This window comes from Lutra lutra, chromosome 16 (genome assembly GCF_902655055.1).
Source record: "Lutra lutra chromosome 16, mLutLut1.2, whole genome shotgun sequence".
NCBI classification, from domain to species: Eukaryota; Metazoa; Chordata; class Mammalia; order Carnivora; family Mustelidae; genus Lutra; species Lutra lutra.
This window is the reverse complement of record NC_062293.1, coordinates 49,467,392-49,486,035: the sequence shown is the minus strand read 5'-3', so window position 1 is coordinate 49,486,035 and position 18,644 is coordinate 49,467,392. Positions and strand designations below refer to the sequence as shown.

At 53.2% G+C, this 18,644-nt stretch overlaps 1 protein-coding gene across 5 annotated transcripts in view; it reads left to right on the top strand.

The window, feature by feature from the left end:
- The window catches only part of TOM1L2 (target of myb1 like 2 membrane trafficking protein), a 116,927-nt gene that overhangs the window by 89,401 nt on the left and 8,882 nt on the right, over nucleotides 1-18,644 (top strand). For 2 of the 5 annotated variants that reach the window (XM_047706418.1, XM_047706417.1), the window contains 6 exons: nucleotides 8,668-8,801; nucleotides 10,973-11,021; nucleotides 11,570-11,693; nucleotides 14,259-14,376; nucleotides 15,365-15,440; nucleotides 17,656-17,721. In XM_047706418.1, the coding sequence (XP_047562374.1) occupies nucleotides 8,668-8,801; nucleotides 10,973-11,021; nucleotides 11,570-11,693; nucleotides 14,259-14,376; nucleotides 15,365-15,440; nucleotides 17,656-17,721 (567 nt within the window). The remainder of the gene's footprint in view (nucleotides 1-8,667; nucleotides 8,802-10,972; nucleotides 11,022-11,569; nucleotides 11,694-14,258; nucleotides 14,377-15,364; nucleotides 15,441-17,655; nucleotides 17,722-18,644) is intronic. The other 3 variants (XM_047706416.1, XM_047706415.1, XM_047706414.1) reach the window with 2 other exon arrangements.

Below are 18,644 nucleotides of genomic sequence, written 5' to 3'. Positions count from 1 at the left end.
TGCTCCCAGGCCGCTTCTCATCCTACCCTCTTCCTCCCCTGGTGGAGACCTGCTCTGGGCGGGACGCCGAAAAAGCAGAGGTGCGTGGAGCATGGTCCTTGCTCTGGAGGAGCGCCCAGCCTGGTGCGGGAGGCCGACAGGAAGCGGGTCATTTCCATGAACCCGTGACATCAGGTTGCTCTTAAAGCTGAGCTGAGTACCCTCAGCCAGCCCAAACGAGGAGCCCCAAGCGGCCTCTCCCAGAACTCACTCCTGACACCTACAGCCGGCCTGGTTGGCCTCCCCGTTCAGTAGGGGCCAGCTGTCTGCATGCCACACGCTAGGGGACCCAGTGTCCCTTTAAGGCACCATTGACCTCCATTCCCAGCCTATAGGGGGAGTTCTTCCAGGCCTTAGGCGCTACAGAGGAATCTGAGATCAGTCCAGAAACAATCCAGAAACTGCGAGGGGGCCTCTTGAGGCAGCTTTGTGCTGTGTCAGCATCAGAATTCCTGCTGACAGGGGGTGGTTTGCAGTGGACAGAGCTGAGCTCCTGGCAGCAGGGGGTGGGCTGAACAAAGCCAACATGCTTCCAGACAGCCAGAGCAGACCCAGACAGCAAGCATACTCTGTGCGTGTGTGCATGCGTGTGTGTGTGTGTGTGTGTGTGTGTGTGTGTGTGCGCGCGCTTAAACAAGCCCATCAGCCAAGACAAACAGAACCTAATCTCCTGGCGTCAGCTCACAGTTTTCAAAAATAGGTTGCTTCCCATGACGTTTTCCTTCCCTCTGTTTTGTTCCAACTCCAAACCTACCAACCCTCCCTGCTATCTTATAAATCAAACAGAGAAAGAATGGCTCTGGGTGCCAGTGGGAGGCTGGCCTCTCAGCCTGGGAGATTCAGGAGTCGGGCAGCTCTGTGTGAGCAGCCGCGGTCCTGCTGGCTCCCAGCCTCGCTCCTCAGTCATCCCTGACATCTCCCCTCGTCGTCTTCCCCCGGCAGTCGGAGGCCGGCGGGGCAGGGGCTCCCAAGGGCGGGGGCTACCCCAAACAGTGAGACCTCTGCGTGGGAAAATCTCACCAGCTGCTTGGAAAGTGATAGGATCAGAATGTGGCCTGAGGACCCTTCAGCTGAGCTGGAGGGCAGCCAGCTTGCAGGGCAGAAGCTGTCTAGAGCTCACAGTGCTGGCCGGGGCCATGGAAATAAACTCATTTGTCAACAACCCAAATGTTCACACCAACAGAAGCCTCTCCCGACTCGAGTGTAAATGGCTGGGTAGGAGGCGGAGGAAACGCAAAGCGAGGAAATTGGAGGTGTCAGCCCCGGGATGCACCGGGGGTGGCGAACCGCAGTCCTGGACGGTGATGTCCCTAATTGCTTCCTGTGCCTCGCATAGTACTTTCAGGAGTGGCCTTGAAGAGCCACAGGGAAGCTGGGCAGGAGAGCCACTAGCCTGAAGGGAGACTGGGGCCATTCCTTACGGTGTGCTGTCATCTTAGCCAGAGCCCCTGAGGGAAACTGAGGCAGGGGGCCCAGAAGGAACGTTGTGCCGGGACAGAGCCCTCCACTCCCTGAGCTGGGACAGACCTTCTAGGCAACTAGTCCAGCTCCACACGTGTGCTCAGATTCAGCGGCCACCTCATTTTTCTTAGCATTTTCTTGACATGACAGTTCTGTTTCTGTGAGCCCACGGAACACTTCTGTCTCCAGACGCATGTCCTGGAACCACCGCAGGAGGGTGGAAAGAATCACTGGGTTCACATCCAGGCCCAACCACTGACAGTCTGGGCGAGACTGGGAGACTGGGCAGGGCCCGGAGTGATCACACTCCCCTTGGAAGGATAGAAATTGTCCATGGGAGGGGCACCTGCGTGGTTCAGTCGGTTCAGCGGCCAACTCTTGATTTCGGCTCCCGTCACGATCTCAGTGTCGTGAGATTGAGCCCCATCTCGGGCCCCACACTCAGCACAGAGTCCGCTGGAGATTCCCCCTCTCCCTCTGCCCCTCCTCCTGCTCATGCGGGAGCTCTCTCTCTTTCAAATAAAATCTTTTAAAAAATTGTCCATTTGAGGTGGCTGGCACAGTGCCAGGCGCAGGCAAATCATATGCAGGTCGGACCTCCTGCGAGTATCATCAGTACATCCTTGTAGAGGGCAAGCTAAGTCTGTCTCCCTGTAACCGCTACCCTGGTCTGTCTGCTCTAACCACAGAGCATAACAAAGTCCTCTTTTGCAAAGGTCGGTCCTTAAATATTTGAAGACTGCTGTGAGCCCTGCCAGGGCCTGGTCTGTGTGGTACAGATGTGGCTGTTGGCAGCCCACCTTGAAGATGAGTTCTCAGCTGGAGGCTATAAAATGGAGAGCTTCCATCAACCGAAAACCTTCTGTCTCTTTCTTACGGGGCTGGGAAGCCGTATCTTCCGTACCCTGCGTGTGGGCACTTGGGTTCAGGCCTGAAATTTGAGACCGTTTCTACATCTGCTGAAATTCATGTCCTTATCTACAGCCTGGGAGTCTGGTTTTGGAAATCTTTAACGATCTTGAGGCTGTCATCCAGTAACTCCCCGTCTCTCCCACATTAGCCTCCTGAGCTTTGTTTTCAAATAATAATAACTTTTAATTAATCCAGTGATGTCCAAATTGGGCATTCCTTCCTGGCTACCCAACACATCATAAAAGAAGCTCTCCTCCGCGTTGTTTCTTCAAGTAGCAGATGGCGCGTCCCCTCCTGCTTCTTGTGTCTCGTTTCAACAAAAACTGGGATGTCCAGGACCATTTTCTCTAGAGAGATCTAGTTTACTCTGCATGTTTGGCTTCATTATTCCCCCTCCCCTTCAACAAAGAGTTTCTTCTTCTCCCCGCCCTCCTTTGCTGTTGTAGAAAGATCTTTAGGACCTTATTCTGCGTTCCTTAGAACTTGGAGAAGGTTCAGAGGAAACCCATAAAGATGATTAAAAGAGTGTTTTGCGAGGTGGAGATGAGAATGTCTCTTGAAGAAAAGATAAAGGCATTGGGATTAATTAGAAAGAGGTTATTTTAATAAATTCTGATCGATGGAGGGCTTTTGCACAAAGAACCCTGACCAGCTGTTGCCTGTCCTGGCTGTCGCATGGTGGGAAGAATGATCACGGCAGGCTGCGTGTTCTCGTGACTTAGGATGAGAAGAAAGTCACTCCCGTGTGGCTGCTTTAGAGGGGGGCGTAGGCAGAGGAAGGTCTCCCAACCACCCCTTCCATGGGTCTGGCTTAGCGTGACCCCACAGAGGTTCTGCAGACAGCCCGCTGGTGTTTGGCGGCAGAAATCCCAACATGCTGTTCCTCTTTTCCCCTTCGATCTCTTTGTTTTTTGTTTTATTTTTTTCTCACTGTTTGTTTTTTTTTTTTAAGATTTTATTTATTTGACAGAGATCATAAGTAGGCAGAGGCAGAGACAGAGAGAGAGGGAAGCGGCTCCCCGCCAAGCAGACAGCCCAGTGCAGGACTCGATCCCAGGACCCCAAGATCATGACCTGAGCCGAAGGCAGTAGCTTAACCCACTGAGCCACCCAGGCGCCCCTACTTTTTTTTTTTAAGGTGATTAATTTTTTTTTTTTTTTAAGGTGATGACATAGGGGCACCTGGCTATTCAGTGGAGTGTGTGACTCTTGATCTTGGGGTTGTATGTTCAAGCCCCCTGTTGGGTGTAGAGATTATTTAAAATAAAATTTTTAAGAATGAAGAAGAAAGTAACTTAAAAGCTTGAAGGAAGGACATGGTAAAATTTTCCGCAGAGGCTCTGGGACATCCTTGATTTGGAAGCTCCAGGTGGACTCTCTGGGCCAGTTCGGCAAAGCTCTTTGAAGGACCCCTGAGTGCCCCTCTGGGATCAGAGCATGCGAGGCTCTGCCCTTGGGGTCGGGGGGCTGTCTTTCCCAGCCTGAAGCTGAGGGCTGTGGGGAACAAGGCAGCAAGTGCAAAGGGCAAACCAGATGCTTCTGGTGCGTACGGTCCATGAGATCACCACATTCTGTGCCCTGGGGTCTCATTCTTCCTCCACGCTGATAATGTTAGAGCTAACAGAGGTCTCAGACATCATCTCGCACTTTCCAAACACTTCTGTGAAGTGTGGGGACCCTTTATCCACAAATAAAATTGCACAGAGAACTGTAGTGTCTCGGAGATAAAACAGGAGCTGCCCTGGCTGCCGGGGTGGGTGGGTGGGGGGTGTCCCAAACCCCAGGCCATGGGGGGACCTCAGGGGCCCTCTGCAGAGCTTCCCCACTTCCCCGACCCCCTTTTCCTACCCAGGGAGAAACAGGCCCAGAGAACGCCAGAGAGCTGACGTAGGCATGGCTACTTGCTGCCTGCCACTTGGTTCCCAGCACCCAGGAGGGCCTGGGCTCCGTGGGGCAGACTGAGTCCATCCCTGCCCTTTTCTGTCTAGTGGCTCAGGTGCTTTGGAGACACGTTTCTGAGACATTCCCTTCAGTCTCCTGAACGATCTGGTTTGTTTCTCCTTTGACTCGGGTGGACCATCCTTGAGGCCCTCTCTTTCTTCCCAGGCTTCTACGGATTGGGGTGGGTGGGGTTAAGGGCTTGTTCTCACTTAACAGAGATACACGCGAGCCTCGAGCCAGAGGTGCTAGGGGGAGGGAGCTCTGACCACATGGGGCAGCAGTGCTGAGCGGAAGTATGTCCAGTCTGGAGGGGGTATGGGTTGGGGGAAGACCCCAGGATCCTGGGTGGATAGGGAGATGGATAGCTGGGTGGACACATGGTAAGCTGGAAGTGTAAAATGTTAATAGTAGCTAGAATCCCGGGCTCTACTATAGCATTTTAAAATCTTTTCTCTACGTTAAAAAATGTTGTGGTTAAGCATTGGGGTAGGGAAACATTCTGGGGCCTTGAAGGATGAGTAGGGATTTGTTTAGTGAGAAAGAAGAGGAAGATGGCAGGGAGAGGACTGACTTGTTGGGGGCCCCAGAGCAGTAAGGGGCCTGAGGCCGTCTGCTGTTCTAGAAAGTCTGAAGGGTATTTGGAGAAGGCCGGTGGCTCTGGGAGGTGATGCCACCAGCTTCTGCCAGGGTGGCTCAGGACCTCTTTCCGTCTTGGGATTGGCCTACAGTTTGGATAGGAAGTCACTGACCTCTTTCCTTTCCCTCCCCAGCCCAGGGAGCCAGGGTTTGCTGCTTGGCCACAAACACCAGACAGAGCCACACTTCTGTTCTGGACCTGTCTAGAGCGGGAGGGGGCGGGGGGGCGGTAGCTGCCTTTGCCAGAGGGAGTGGGCCTATGGCTGGCGCTCCAGAACCTTTTGCTCATCAGAGATTTTGTTTGCGGACACCTGGAGTGCTCGTCTCCTCCGTACGGGGCATATACACATCCAGGAAGGGATCCGGGCGCTGTGCCTCTTCCCTCTGGCCGCCACCTGGCCACCTGTGTCCCCAGGCTCTGGCTTTCCTGCTCTTCGTCCCCACGCGCTTTGGCTGGTCTCCAGTGTGTCTTCCAAAGCACTAGACAGGATCTGCTGCCCAAGAATGGCCAAATGTCTTTTTCCTTTTGCTTAATGAGGGCTGGTCCTTTAAAGTGAATCCAAATCCGTGCTCCCTTACGCGCCCTGAGAAGGTGCTCCAGGCACTCTAACGATGTATCATAAATATGATTAGATTATTTTTATTGTGCACCTCGGTGCTGGCCATGGGATCCTTCCCGTGATCTAATGTGATTGCTTTTTTCAGAAGTTCATCTGTGTGGGCTTTTGTTTTGTTTTTCGATTTTCATCCTAGCACTAACTCATGAGCGCACTTTGTTTCTGTAATTAGGATTTCCGCTGAGCCTTTGGCTTTCCTGTGTAGTCACTGTCCCTGCGGTGACTGGATTTGATCTATGGGTGTCTACCAGCACCCATGGCTGGGATTGTGGCAATCCATCACCGAGTTCTGGCCAGGCTTCAGGTCTCAGGCCTTTTCCCCTTTTCCTCTTGGGGCCAGCCGGGGAATATGAGCCGTTAACAATGGTGGAGAGTGGACAGTTCTTGGCATCTTATTGGATATGACGTCCTGTGCAATTAATGTTATTATATTTGCTTCATGTTATTCTAACGCATGCATGAATGTTTATAAATGCTGACTTCTGGGGCACTGGGGCCTCGGATGAGTCCTGGAGAGAGAAAATTTGATTCTAGGTGAATGAGAATTGTCCATTCTCCCGAGTGGAGAGGAGGCCAGCAAGAAGACTAAGCTGGTGTAGATCCTGAGCCAGGGCAGTGATGGGGAGCGATTAGTTTTGCATGGACCAAGGGTTCAGAGCACCGAAGAGTGGAGGTGTCCCCAGCCTTCCCCCTCCAGCCTCAGTCTGCTTCTGGCCTCCCCTCCTCTGTTTCACCTGCTGGTGGGAAATCTACTCCCCGCAGGGGCTGATTTGGCCAGGGGTGCAGCCGGTCCCTGAAACTCGAGGTCAGGGGGAGGGAGAGAGGAGTTGCGAATACCCAGTGATTTGCTGACAGCCCCTTAGTTTCAGGATCACTCTGCCTTCTCCCAAACCTAGAATGGGAGTTGTAGGAGAACCAAGAGTGGGACTATTTTCACAGAAAAAACTAGAAGGTCTGGATGTTGAGCTTGCTGGCCCCGTAACCCAGAGCAGCATTCTGGTTGTATGGAGGGTCAGCAGCAGGGTAGAACGAAGACAAGGGCGGTGTTTCCATAACCAGACAGGGCCCAGCAATCCAGAGGCTCTCCAATGAAGCTTTTTTTCTTCTGGTGAACACCAGACTGTTTTGGACCCAGCTGCCTAAATCTAGAAACCTTCTGTCTTGACACCCCTTCTGTAGTGGGGTGACTGTGGGCTGACCCATGTGGGTTGGGCTTCTTTCCTTAGCTGCCCCTGCTCTTGGGGAAGGAGCCCCCGCAGGCTGAGCAGCCAGGGGAACGCTGATGGCAGAAGCAGTTTCCAGACCTGGTGTCTGGCTGGTCATGATCTGCTTATTCTGTGATGGGGAGGTGTGTCAACATCAGTACTTCGGTCTTACCTGCAGGATTAGGCTCAGGACACTCGTCGTCCAGTGGTAAAGGGTGTGTATGTGCATATAAGTGTGTAAGGGAGCACTATTTAGAGACCTTGGACTAAGTATGGATAGAAGGAAGGCAGCCTGCCTCCATCAATTACTTCTCTCCAAAGTACCTAGGGTGTAGCTACTATGTGTCAGTCATGGATGCTGGAGAAATTGGGCCGAGAGAGGCCAGCCCTACCCTCAAGGAGCTTCGGTGTAGAGGGGGAGGCAGATAGGGGCCCAGCCATAATACCCCTGCGTGCCAAGCTCAGTGTTACACGGCACTGGTGAGCCCTGGGATTCCCTGCTTCATATCTGGCCACATCTGTGCTTGACTCTGCAGATGATTACTGGGCCTTTTATCCATGTGTGTCTCAGCGTAGGGTTTGAGGTCATCTCCGGGGTAGGAAATGATGGCATCTGCTTCTCCCTTGTGGTGTTTCTGATCTAGTGGAAGGGGAAACCTAGTTCTGGCCAAGCTGGCCAGACGAGGAGACAGTTTACAAAGCCAAACCGAGATCATGTACGTGTGCGGTGTCTAGAGCAGTTACGTCCATCAGAAACATTTCCAAAGGAGGTGGTTTGGAGGCTGAGCTGTGAGAAGGAAAGACCAACCTCTGGTGCATCTCTCATCCCCTTCATGCACTGGGTCATCGGCTGCCTCTGGTGTTCAGGTGGTGGGGACAGCCTTCCTCTTTGTTTCACCCCCAATGGGACTCGGAGCTTTTCTCTGTAGAACGTTCCTGTGGTCAGTTTGGCAGGTGGTTGAGGGAGCTCCACAGGCAGGTTTCAGCGAGATTACGAGTCAGGCCGCCATCTGGAGCAGGGAGAGCCTGTGGAAGCCAGGTCAGAAAGTGGGAAAGGTCTGTCTTCAGGGGAACAGTTCTTCCAAGGATAGAGCGGGCTCCAGTGGTGACCAGGGGTCCATTGGAGTCCTCTTCGGGAAGACGTGTCAGCTTGCTAGCTTCTCAGACCTTAGCGAGATGTCACATGTGCCACCAGAATGTACCTAATACAGTCATGGCATACACTCTTGCTGTTGCTGGAAGCGTAGATGACCTGGTCTCATCTTTCTGGAGGCTCTTTTGTGATTACCAGTCCGTGTTCTAAATGACTGTGTACCATTTCACTGAGAAGTTCCACTTCTAGAGCTTGTCCTATGGAAGCACTGGTACAAATGTAGTGGCCTGTGTGTGTATGAATGTTCCTGGCCCCATTGTTTGCATTGGCCAAAAAGAGGCCTTAAGGCACATGCCCAGCAACGGAAGCACGGGGAGATGCTTCATGGTGCAGAATGGAGGGGCCATACGAGGCAATGGGGAAAGGTTAACGAGAGTATTCTGTTGAAGAGATAAAGCAAACTGCAAAGGATCGTATTTTTAGACATAAAGAACGCTCTGTACAACCTTGTGCCAATGTGCACGTGAGAATACAGAGCTAGGGACCCTTGTCCTTCTGTTGAAAAAGAGCTTGCTTCCTCTGGGGCAACAGGAGGCAGTGAGAGAGGGGCCCTCCACTTGGCATCCCCCCCACGTCTGGCTTTCTCGGGCAAGCATGCACTCCTTTTGTGATTTTAAAGAATTGGCTCCCGCTTGGCCAGAGGAGGTGGAATGGGACACACAGTGTCCCCAGCAGGCTAGCCAGAGGCGCATGTGTTCCCTAGGAGCTGAACAGGACCTGCCGGGCCATGCAGCAGCGCATCGTGGAGCTCATCTCCCGCGTGTCCAATGAGGAGGTCACTGAGGAACTGCTTCACGTCAACGATGACCTCAACAACGTCTTCCTCCGCTACGAGAGGTGAGAGGTGGGGCCGGGGTCCCTTCTTGTCCTGCCCAGAGACTGTTGCCAACGGAGGGATTTCTCTCCTGAACAATGGGAAGAGGGAGAGGACGGTTGGAAAATGCTCATCAGAGATGCTAATTTGTTCTGGGCTGACAGGGAAAATGCTTCTCGTTCTCCTGGGAACCGAGCAGCAGGAAGGTGACAGGCAGAATTAGGCTCTGCCCTTTGCAAGCCTCAGGCTGCCCTGCCTCCCCCACTCCCCCCAGGCCCACGAGGGGAGGGCTAGGGCCCTGGGGCCGGGAGCTTGCACCTGTCCCTTTGAAGGTCCTTTGAGTTTGAAAAGGATTAAAGGTGGGGGGGAATCTCCGCTAAGGAAAAAAGACTTCCTCTTTGCCATCTTTAAAGAAAGAAGAAAAAGAGATTTTCCCCTCCCTTTGCAAATGGTAGTCTAGAGTGTTCCAAAGAAGGCAGGGTGCTTAGGGAAACACACACACACACACACACACACACACACACACAGTTCATTTGAGTTTTTTCGGCAGCCAAATCATTTTCGGATTTGAGGTAACCAGCTTGAAAATTCTTTTCCAAAGCCTCCCCTGGGGAAGGAGTTGTCAGTAGGAGAAAATGGCAGGCGCAGCTCCCAGAGCATCACTCGGCACCTGTGGCTCAGGCTTCCCCCATCAAAGGCACCAGAAGGCACCTTGCCCAGGGCCACCTTCTCCCAAGTCTGAGGCCCTCGACCATCAGAGACTTGGGGCCCTGGTCCCTGCACTCACAGCGCGATGACCTGGCATCAGTTAGGGTCAGTGGGACAGACGCTTGGGTCTGGCGGCTTAGACATTTTGCTATGGGCATCATGACCCCGGGCCTTGTCTCCGCTTCAACTGGGGAGCAGGGATGGGTGGTCCTGGGTCTATGGAACAAATTTCGAAGAAACTTCTTTAGTAAGAATGTGTGGCCACCCAGGGGCCTCGTGTGTCCTTCGGAGATCAGGAGCAGATCTGGGGTGCCTCGACTCCGAGCTTGAGACCCCTTGGTTTTGCCTTGTGGTTCCAGTTTCTCTACCTTAAATGAGCCTGGCTTTTCACCTGTTAAAGCCATTTCTGCCCCTCCTAGGATAGGAAGACAGGCTCATGTCAGCATTTTCCCCCGAGTCTGCCACGGCCGGCCTGACCACAAATTCAGAGGCAAGCCCTGAGGTGCCATTCTGGCTAGAGTGCTGTTGATAAGACTGCTAGTCCCTCCAAAATGGTGTGAGAAAGGTACTCCAGGATTAGAAACCTTTCAGGCCTGTTAACATTCTGCTTCTCCTGATAGGCCATGATTCATAAAAACACCCAAGTCTCTCTTGAAACCACAGTGGACACACCCGGCCTAACCAGGTTATCCCTCTTGGGGATCCCTACTCACCAGGCACTGAGCCGAGCAGGTCTCAGTAAAGGCTGGTTTCTCCAGCCTCTAGCTGCAGGAGGTCTCTTAGCCACCTCTTTGCCCATGGCATTTTGGAACTTTTAAATGCAAGGGCAGTCCATGTGCATGCCTCCCTGTTGCCCTTGGATTCCCCACCTGGTGGGTACAGGAGAGGAGAGGCTCTCTGTGGTTGCTACTAGCCAGATCCCATCTACAGCTGCTGGGGAGTCTTTGGGCCAGGCCAAGGGCCTGCACCTGTCTCCCTCCTCTAGGCGTCTGCCCTGTGTGCGCCCCAGCCCCCCTCCTCTAGCATGTTGAGCTGGGGGCATTTTAGTGACTTAGGCTAATCACACCGAGCACAGCTCTGTGAAAAGGGAGGGGACGGCATTTCTTGCCTGGCTTTGCAGATCCATATCTGAGCTACTCCCAGGTAAATGGTTGGGCCAGCCTCCCCTTCTAGGAAAGAGGAGCACTCTGGGCCCAGAGCAAGAGGGGACAGCTGGGAATGCTTATAATGACCGCCTTATGATGGCATGTGCCAACCAACACCTTCCTCCCTCACCTCCACGTGCTCGTGGGTGATCCTGGAGGCCAGTCCTCTGGAGGAAGGCATGGCAAAGTTGGGGCGGGGGAGTCCACTCTCCCTGGTCCTCCAAATGGCCCAGATTGGTTTCCTTTCCTGGAGCCTCGGTCCCTCGGAGCTCTTCACAGGACCAGCGAGCATCACTGTGCTATATCGTCCCTCCTCACTCTGCTTTCCCTTCCCCTGTTAGGTTCGAGCGATACAGGTCAGGCCGATCGGTGCAAAATCCCAGTAATGGAGTAAGTATTCCTTCAGAATTCTCCCCTCTCCAGATGCTGGGAGACCTGTCTCCCTTTGGTCTCACCTCTGGCGTTTCTAAGTGGGGGCTAAATATGTGGGTCATGAGGGGCACCTGGCTGGCCCAGTCTCTAGAGCATGGGTCTCTCAGGGTCGTGAGTTCAAGCCCCACGTTGGGGGTAGAGTTTTCTTTAAAAAAAAAAAAAAATTAGGATAATGAAGGAGCAAGCTCTGGCTGATGGGATACTGCAGAAGAACTAGCAGACACGTTTCTGGCAGGAGTGTGGCAAGCAAGCCCCAAGTTACAGCTCCCCGGACAGCAACTGTCCTGGTGACTGCTTCACTTGCCTCCTTTGGGGACAGCAGGGAGGAGCCAATGGGCAGGGGCCACCATCAGGAGCCCTGAAGTCCTGGTGAGGAAAACTGCCTTGTTCCTGGACTAGTGCAGCATCGCTGCTTCTCCTTGGGCGCCCTGCAGCAGGCCTGCCGGCTTGTACCTAGGACCCCAGCTCGGGGCTCAGGGGCTCACCACTGTCTTATGTGCTGGCAGGTACTGAACGAGGTGACAGAAGACAACTTAATAGACCTGGGCCCGGGGTCTCCAGCCGTGGTGAGCCCAATGGTGGGGAACACGGCACCTCCGTCTTCTCTCTCCTCTCAGCTTGCAGGCTTAGGTAAGTGTCTCACAGGGCTATCAGGGGCCTTCTTTTCAGTCCACTTCCCAGTTGTGAGTCAGGGCTGAGGGCCCCTTTGTCTTCTTGGTTGGAAAGCCCAAAGAGAGCCTTTAGAGGGATCCATGGAAAAGTGTATCCCTGACACCCTGTGGCACCTTTAGTTGATGACTTCTGTCTCTTAACTTCAAAGTTTAAACCTGTATTGGAAAAAGGGGGCAGTGGGGGGAGTTCCAAGCAGCTGGAAGCTATTTGCCTTTAAGGAACAGTAGCTGCTGTGTTTTATCTGGAATGTTCTCTGTGGTCGAAGTGATTGTCTTCTCAAATTAACTAGGCCAAGGATGGCAAATAGGTTTCAGCTCATTGGCTGCTTGGGACAAGGTCTAAGAAGGATGCTGCTTGGGAGATGAGTCTGTGGTTGATTGGTGATGCCTGCCACGGGCTTGGAAACGGGAGGCGATGGTGCAGGTGTATTGGCTCTTCTTGAACTAACCAGCAGCCCAGGGTGCTGTCTGAAGCCTAAAAGAAAAGAAACTCACCACTTTCCCACTTTTCCATTCGCAAGTGTGGATATGATTCTAGGTGTTACAAATACACTAGATGATACACCGATTTGTAATAAAATTACCGTATTGAAGTGATAACACACAGCCCTCACAAAATTCTTTCCATCTTTTCTGTTTGCCTTTTTTTTTCTTTTTTTTTAAGTCTTTTTTTTTTTTTTTAAGATTTTATTTATTATTTATTTATTTGACAGAGAGAGATCACAAGTAGATGGAGAGGCAGGCAGAGAGAGAGAGGGAAGCAGGATCTCTGCCGAGCAGAGAACCCAATGCGGGACTCGATCCCAGGACCCTGAGATCATGACCCGAGCCGAAGGCAGCGGCTTAACCCACTGAGCCACCCAGGCGCCCCTTTTTTTCTTAATATATATCTTTAGGGGTGCCTGGGCGGCTCAGTGGGTTAAGCCTCTGCCTTCAGCTCAGGTCATGATCTCAGGGTCCTGGGATCGAGCCCTGCATCGGGCTCTCTGCTCCATGGGGAGCCTGCTTCCCCCTCTCTCTCTGCGTGCTACTCTGCCTATTTGTGATCTCTCTCTGTCAAATAAATAAATAAAATCTTAAAAAATATATATTTTTCTTTAAACCTTCATTCCATTTCAGTTGAATCGGGCTTTGATTTAGTGGCCTGTCCATTGCTGTAATTCTGGCTTCTCAGCATCTCATGAATCCAGGAATCCAGCATGGCCACTGTTTCTCTTTTGGAACAGATTTCTCTGCCTTCAACCCACCCAGCATATGGCCACCAGATTTAATATCTGAAAGTCAAATGAATTCTGCCTTCCATCTTAAATAAAGGTCTAGTATTGGGGCGCCTGGGTGGCACAGTCGGGTAAGCGTCTGACTCTTGATTTTGGCTCAGGTCATGGTCTCAGGGTCATAAACTCAGGGTCATGAGATCAAGCCCTGTGTCAGGCTCCACGCTGGGCATGGAGCCTGCTTAAGATTCTCTCTCTCCTTCTCCCTCTGACCTTCCCCCACCGCTTGCACATGCTTGCTCTCTCTCTCAATAAATAAATCTTAAAAAAACAAACAAACAAACAAAAAAACGGTCTGGGGGCGCCTCGGTCGCTCCGTTGGCTGAGCATCTATCTGCCTTCAGCTCAGGTCATGATCTCGGGGTCCTGGGATCGAGCCTCACATTGGGCTCCTTGCTCAGTGGGGAGCCTGCTTCTCCCTCTGCTCCTCCCCTCTGCTCATGTTTTTTCTCTCTCTCTCTCTCAAATAAATTTTAAAAACCTTTTAAGAAAAAGGGTCTGGTGTCCTTCTCATTGGCTCCTTTACCTGGATTTTGAAGCTTTTCACAGCCCAGCCTCTGCCCACCTGCCTTTCTAGCCTTTTCGTTCATCATTGTCTCCAGAAGCGTGTTTCACTCCACATACCCTGGACTTCCCAGCTCTGTGCCTTGGTACCTGTCTCTCCCCCTTCTCCTCTCAACAGAGTCCCCCTTGTCCTTTAAGCCCCACTCGTGAGTCAGTTTTGAGTCTCTTCTAATTATCTCAAGCTAGGTCCTGCGGGCGTCTGTCTGTCCCCCACCTACTAGGTGTGCCCTAAGGCCGAGGACCACGTTAGTCTCAGTTGGGTCCGCTCATGGTCTGGCTCTGAACGTGGTGGGTGCCTGCAAAATCTTTGTCAAGGAAATACATGAACCAGGCGCTTAGACGTGTGACTGAGTCAGCGAGGAGCGTACTGACGAGAGTGCCACGGGACGTCTGCAGGGACACCGGCCCCAGGCTCCTCCTCACTGCCAGCAATCTCCCTCTCATTCATAATGACTCTTCCCCACCTTGAGCAGCTCTGGAGCCCGTGGTTTCTGGCCCCCCATCTGGGCCCCAGCATGGCTCCTCCTGCACATGGTAGGCTAGGGGTGCCGAGAAGAGGCCTGTGTCCCCGCTGCCCTGCCTCCCCGTGTAGAACCCTAACCTGACCACCCTTCTGGACCTTGGGACCCTTAGTCCCCAGGCCACATTTTATTCTCATCATCCCCTCCTTTGTTTTGTCGCCACAGACTTGGGGACGGAGAGCGTCAGCGGCACCCTCAGTTCACTCCAGCAGTGTAATCCCCGTGACGGCTTTGACATGTTTGCCCAGACGAGAGGGAACTCCTTGGCTGAACAACGCAAGACGTACGTGGGGACCGTTTCGGTGGCTCTCGGAAGCCATCGGGGAAGGATGGATCCAGGCCTGGTCACAGGCCAACACAAAGACGCCTTTTAGTTACCAAGTCCAGGGCTGCCAAGAATGCTGAAGTATGTCTGTGAGGACTTGGCAGTAGACACAGATTTTGAATGAACACCCCCCCCACCCCGCAGCTCCCGCCTTGGGGTTGATTGCGGTTGGATTTCTCCCGTCAGTCACCAGAGAGTGTTCTGCGTTCTCCCACTCCCTGTGCTGCTGAGGAGGAGCTGGGGGGCTGCCAGGCACGGCACGGAGTATCTCTTACCAGCGTGGTTTGCCTGCGCGAGGGTGTGGGCAAAGGGTTCCCTGATGGCAGCGCCTGCCAGGAGAAGCCATATGAAATCCAGGACGTTGGTCCCAAAATAGACCACTCCCTGCATCTCAGGGAGGCACAGGAATATGGCTTTGAGCTTCTCATTCAATCTTGAGGCAGGCCAAGAACGCTTTCCTGCCTCTCCCCGGGGCCCAGCACCTTGAGGCACTTCGCTTTCCACGTTTCCCTGCTCACGCATCAACAGGTTAACCAGAAACCCAACCCAAGGCCCCCGTTTACACTTCACCAGCTGTCACCACCTGCCTTGTCAAAGGCCACTGCGGTGGTTGCTTTTTAAAACAAGAATTAATGTTGCCTGCAGTTTCAGGGCACTTTTGACGTCTTCTGTCATTGGGCTTTGGAGATGCCCTAGTATTGTTCCTTGAGAGGAATGTTGACAGTGTCCCAGACCCAGAGGAAAGGAGGGGCTGAGACAGTGCTGGAACCCTGGCCTCCTGGCTTTAGCTGCAGTCAGACGGTGCACGAGCCCTTCAATGCCAGGGCTGTGGGGAATGGCTTTCCAGGCACACGTGAGGGAGGTGCCAGGGCTGGAAAGTGATTCTGGGTCACCGCACTGTCCCCTGGGAACACTGCAGGGAACTCACTGTGCTGCTTGTCTCCAGGGTGACCTACGAGGATCCCCAGGCTGTCGGAGGACTGGCTTCTGCACTGGACAGTCGGAAACAGAGCTCTGAAGTGGTAGGTTTTCCAGCCTGTTTTTCTACCTGGAGTCCTTTGGAGGGGAAGTCGGGCCTGGTAGGGAAGCAGATGCCTGGCTGCATGGGGGGCAGGGTCCACTGGGGGAGACCAGCGGTGTGAGAGCACTGGACTGCCTCACTGAGTCCGGGTGAGGCCCAGGTAGCCTGCCCATGAACCCAAGAGCGGACAGGCCCCGAGAGGTGGCAGCGTGCTCAGGCCTCCTAGGAGGCCTAGCCCCAGAGCCACCTTCTCTTCTGACCTTGGTGGGCCCAAGCTCTCAGGGCACAGGTCTCCGTAGCCAGATGGGGTCTGTCAGCTGGTGCACTGCCCTGGGGGTGGGCAGTGCTCTGATGAAACACGGGTTGGTACAAGGAAGGGAGAAGCTCATCTGAGCCACATCTGGGCTGCTCGTCCATCGTCCGCCTCGCGACGCAGTACCAACCCACTAGCAGGCAGCGGAGGGCCAGGATTTGGCTGGGGATCTGGGCTGGGGGTGGGTGGAGGCCAGGAGGGTGTTCTGGAAGGGGCAGAGCTAAAGGCAGAGGTGCTTTGAAGTGGAGGGTGGTGCTTGTTAGAGCCCCAGATGGCAGCTGTGGATTCTGAGGTTTCAGGTCATTGCCGGAGAAAGGATGTGTGTCTTAATGCTTCTCATGGGATCGTCCCCCTTTTCACCTAAGGAATGTGTGTGGCAGTGTGTGAATGAGTGTCTGTTTGCAGGGACGGAGAGGGGAGGGCGGATAATGGCCCTGGAACAGCGGAACCTCCTTTCAGGGTCCCCCAGCTGGGTTAGAGAGGAGCAGTGCTCATCTGCCCACTGGAAAGGGAGGTTTGCTTCCAGAACAAGAGTTCCTGGCCTCCTGCTGCCCGTGTCCAAATGGGCCCAGGCCGGCACCGGTTTCTGTGAGAAGGCTCACCTTGGGGAAGGGACTTGGCGCCTCTGTCCTGGCTCAGCCAACTTGGTAGCCAGCCTGTGTGGCCCTCTGCACTGGCCACCAGGGGGCACAGAAGAGCCAGCCCAACTGCCTTGGGTCTGAGCACCCTGCCTTTCCACACACCCCCACCCCTACCCCAGGACTGGGACTCCTAAAATCTATGCAGTGGTCATGTCTCTGTTTCTCTCAGTACTCGGAATGTCTCCTCCTGAACTCAGAGGGCATCAGGAGGCCGGGCTGAGGGCCCACCAGCACCTCCCCTCCTTCCTGGCCCCCCACAACCTGGCCGGCAGCCCCATCCCTCCCTCCGGGCCCACCTGGTCTGCTCCCCGCTGTGTCGCCCGGGCTGGCCCCCATCCACGCCAGGGTGTGTCCTGCTGCACCTCTGTCCTTATCAGTGTCCAGGCCTGGATCCGTGCGTGCAAGAGGTGGCCAGCTTCCCACCCTTCACCCTTCGGGGTGTGTGGTTGGCCCATCTCCCTGTTTTTAGAGATTTTGATGACTCCAGCATGATGGTAGGCAGATCGCTTTCATGTGTACTGCTGCATGGGGGGAAGCAGGGTTTGTGCGCCCTGTGTGTGTGTGTCTGGGTGTGTCTCTGTGTGCATACACACTGACCCACGTGCACCCTCCAGCCAAGATTCCAGCTTCTCTTGTCCTGTATCCTAAACTGTGCTGACCTGGAAATGAAAACCAGGCCACAGGAGAGAAGGAGAACACAGGCAAGGGGAGAGAATTGTAGCATCACACCACCGAGCAGCCAGACCCAAATCGTGACTTTTTACATGCTTGTATCTGTTCAGAAAGGCCGATACACCCAAATTCAGCGTTCGAGTTAAGAGTTTGGAAAAAGAACGCACAGGTAACTGAGGAGGAGGAAAAAAGCAGAAATAAGTTAGAAAAAAAGTAGAAATGACTTTGTGAAAGCTGGTTCTTTGAAAAATTGACCCTTTGCCAACCCCAGAGCCCTAATGAGCAGAAGCAGCATGATCAGCCTTCCGTGACCTTACGGAGATCTTTCAAGTGTGCAGGGATAGTTGGCATGAGTACTTGGTACCCTGTTGGGATTCTCAGTTACTAAACTTCTCTTCTCTTTTTCAGGCAGGTAAGGGGGAACATGCTGGCGGTGGGGGTGTGGGGCAACGGGACCCATCTCCTTGCACACTGACGATAGATCAACTCTGAACAGTGGCTTTTCTGTCTCCATGATATATACTGTTGCTTTCTTTATCCTGGGTCTTGCTGTGACTTTTCTTTCTGGGACTTTTCTGTCCTCGGCCCAGAAGAGGGGTAAAGGTGGGCACTCTGACCTGGAGCCCATAGACAGCTGGCTCATAACCCAAGGAATGGTGAGAAGTCACCAGCTGCACCGAGCCCCCTGTCCTCCCCAGTGCTTATCTGTGTTCCCTGCTGAGCCCTTGTGAGTCAAGACAGTACAAGGCCATTCTCTCCTTTCTGACTGGGTGCCAAATTTTCCCCTCCTGCGTTTGTGCCATCTCCCGAAGCCACAGACTTCCAGCCCTGGAAATACCTTCTCTGGTTTTCTGCTGAGGTCCGTGTCTCTGAGCCTTAAGGGTCTGGGACATTTGTGGGAGTGAGGGGAGGGCTCCTTCCCTCCTTTTACTGTCTCTGAAGCTCTCGGCAGTATTCAGTTTTCCAGGATAGAGCACAAGTTTCTGTGGTTTTTGCTTTGAGGTGGAGGGCGTTTCTGAGAGAACGGACTTGAAAGTATCTGATGGGTTAAAGATGCCCCCTCCAGACTATGAATTTGGCAGTCCTAGGCTGATGGGTTTTTATAAAGGAGTTATTTGCATCCACTATATCCCCTAGAAGAATTTAAGACATCTTTAAGAAACACACAAACACAATGGGAGCAGAGTAAAAAAAAGACAAAGCCAGGGGAGGGTTTTCTTTGTTTTGTTCTTAAGGATTTTATTTATTTCTTTGACAGAGGGAGAGAGATCACAAGTAGGCGGGCAGAGAGAGAGACGGAAACAGGCTCGCCACTAAGCAGACATCCCAATGTGGGGCTCGATCCCAGGACTCTGAGATCATGACCTGAGCCAAAGGCAGAGGCTTAACCCACTGAGCCACCCAGGCACCCTTGTTTTTTTTTGTTTTTTTTTTTTGTTTTTTTAAATTCGATAGCCAACATATAGTACAGCATTAGTTTTAAGCCGGGGGAGTTTTAATATCATAAACACATTTCTCAAGAAGTAGAGCTCTTCTGCCACAGAGTCCTGGGTGGGTCTCTCCTGCCTCATGTGGTCCG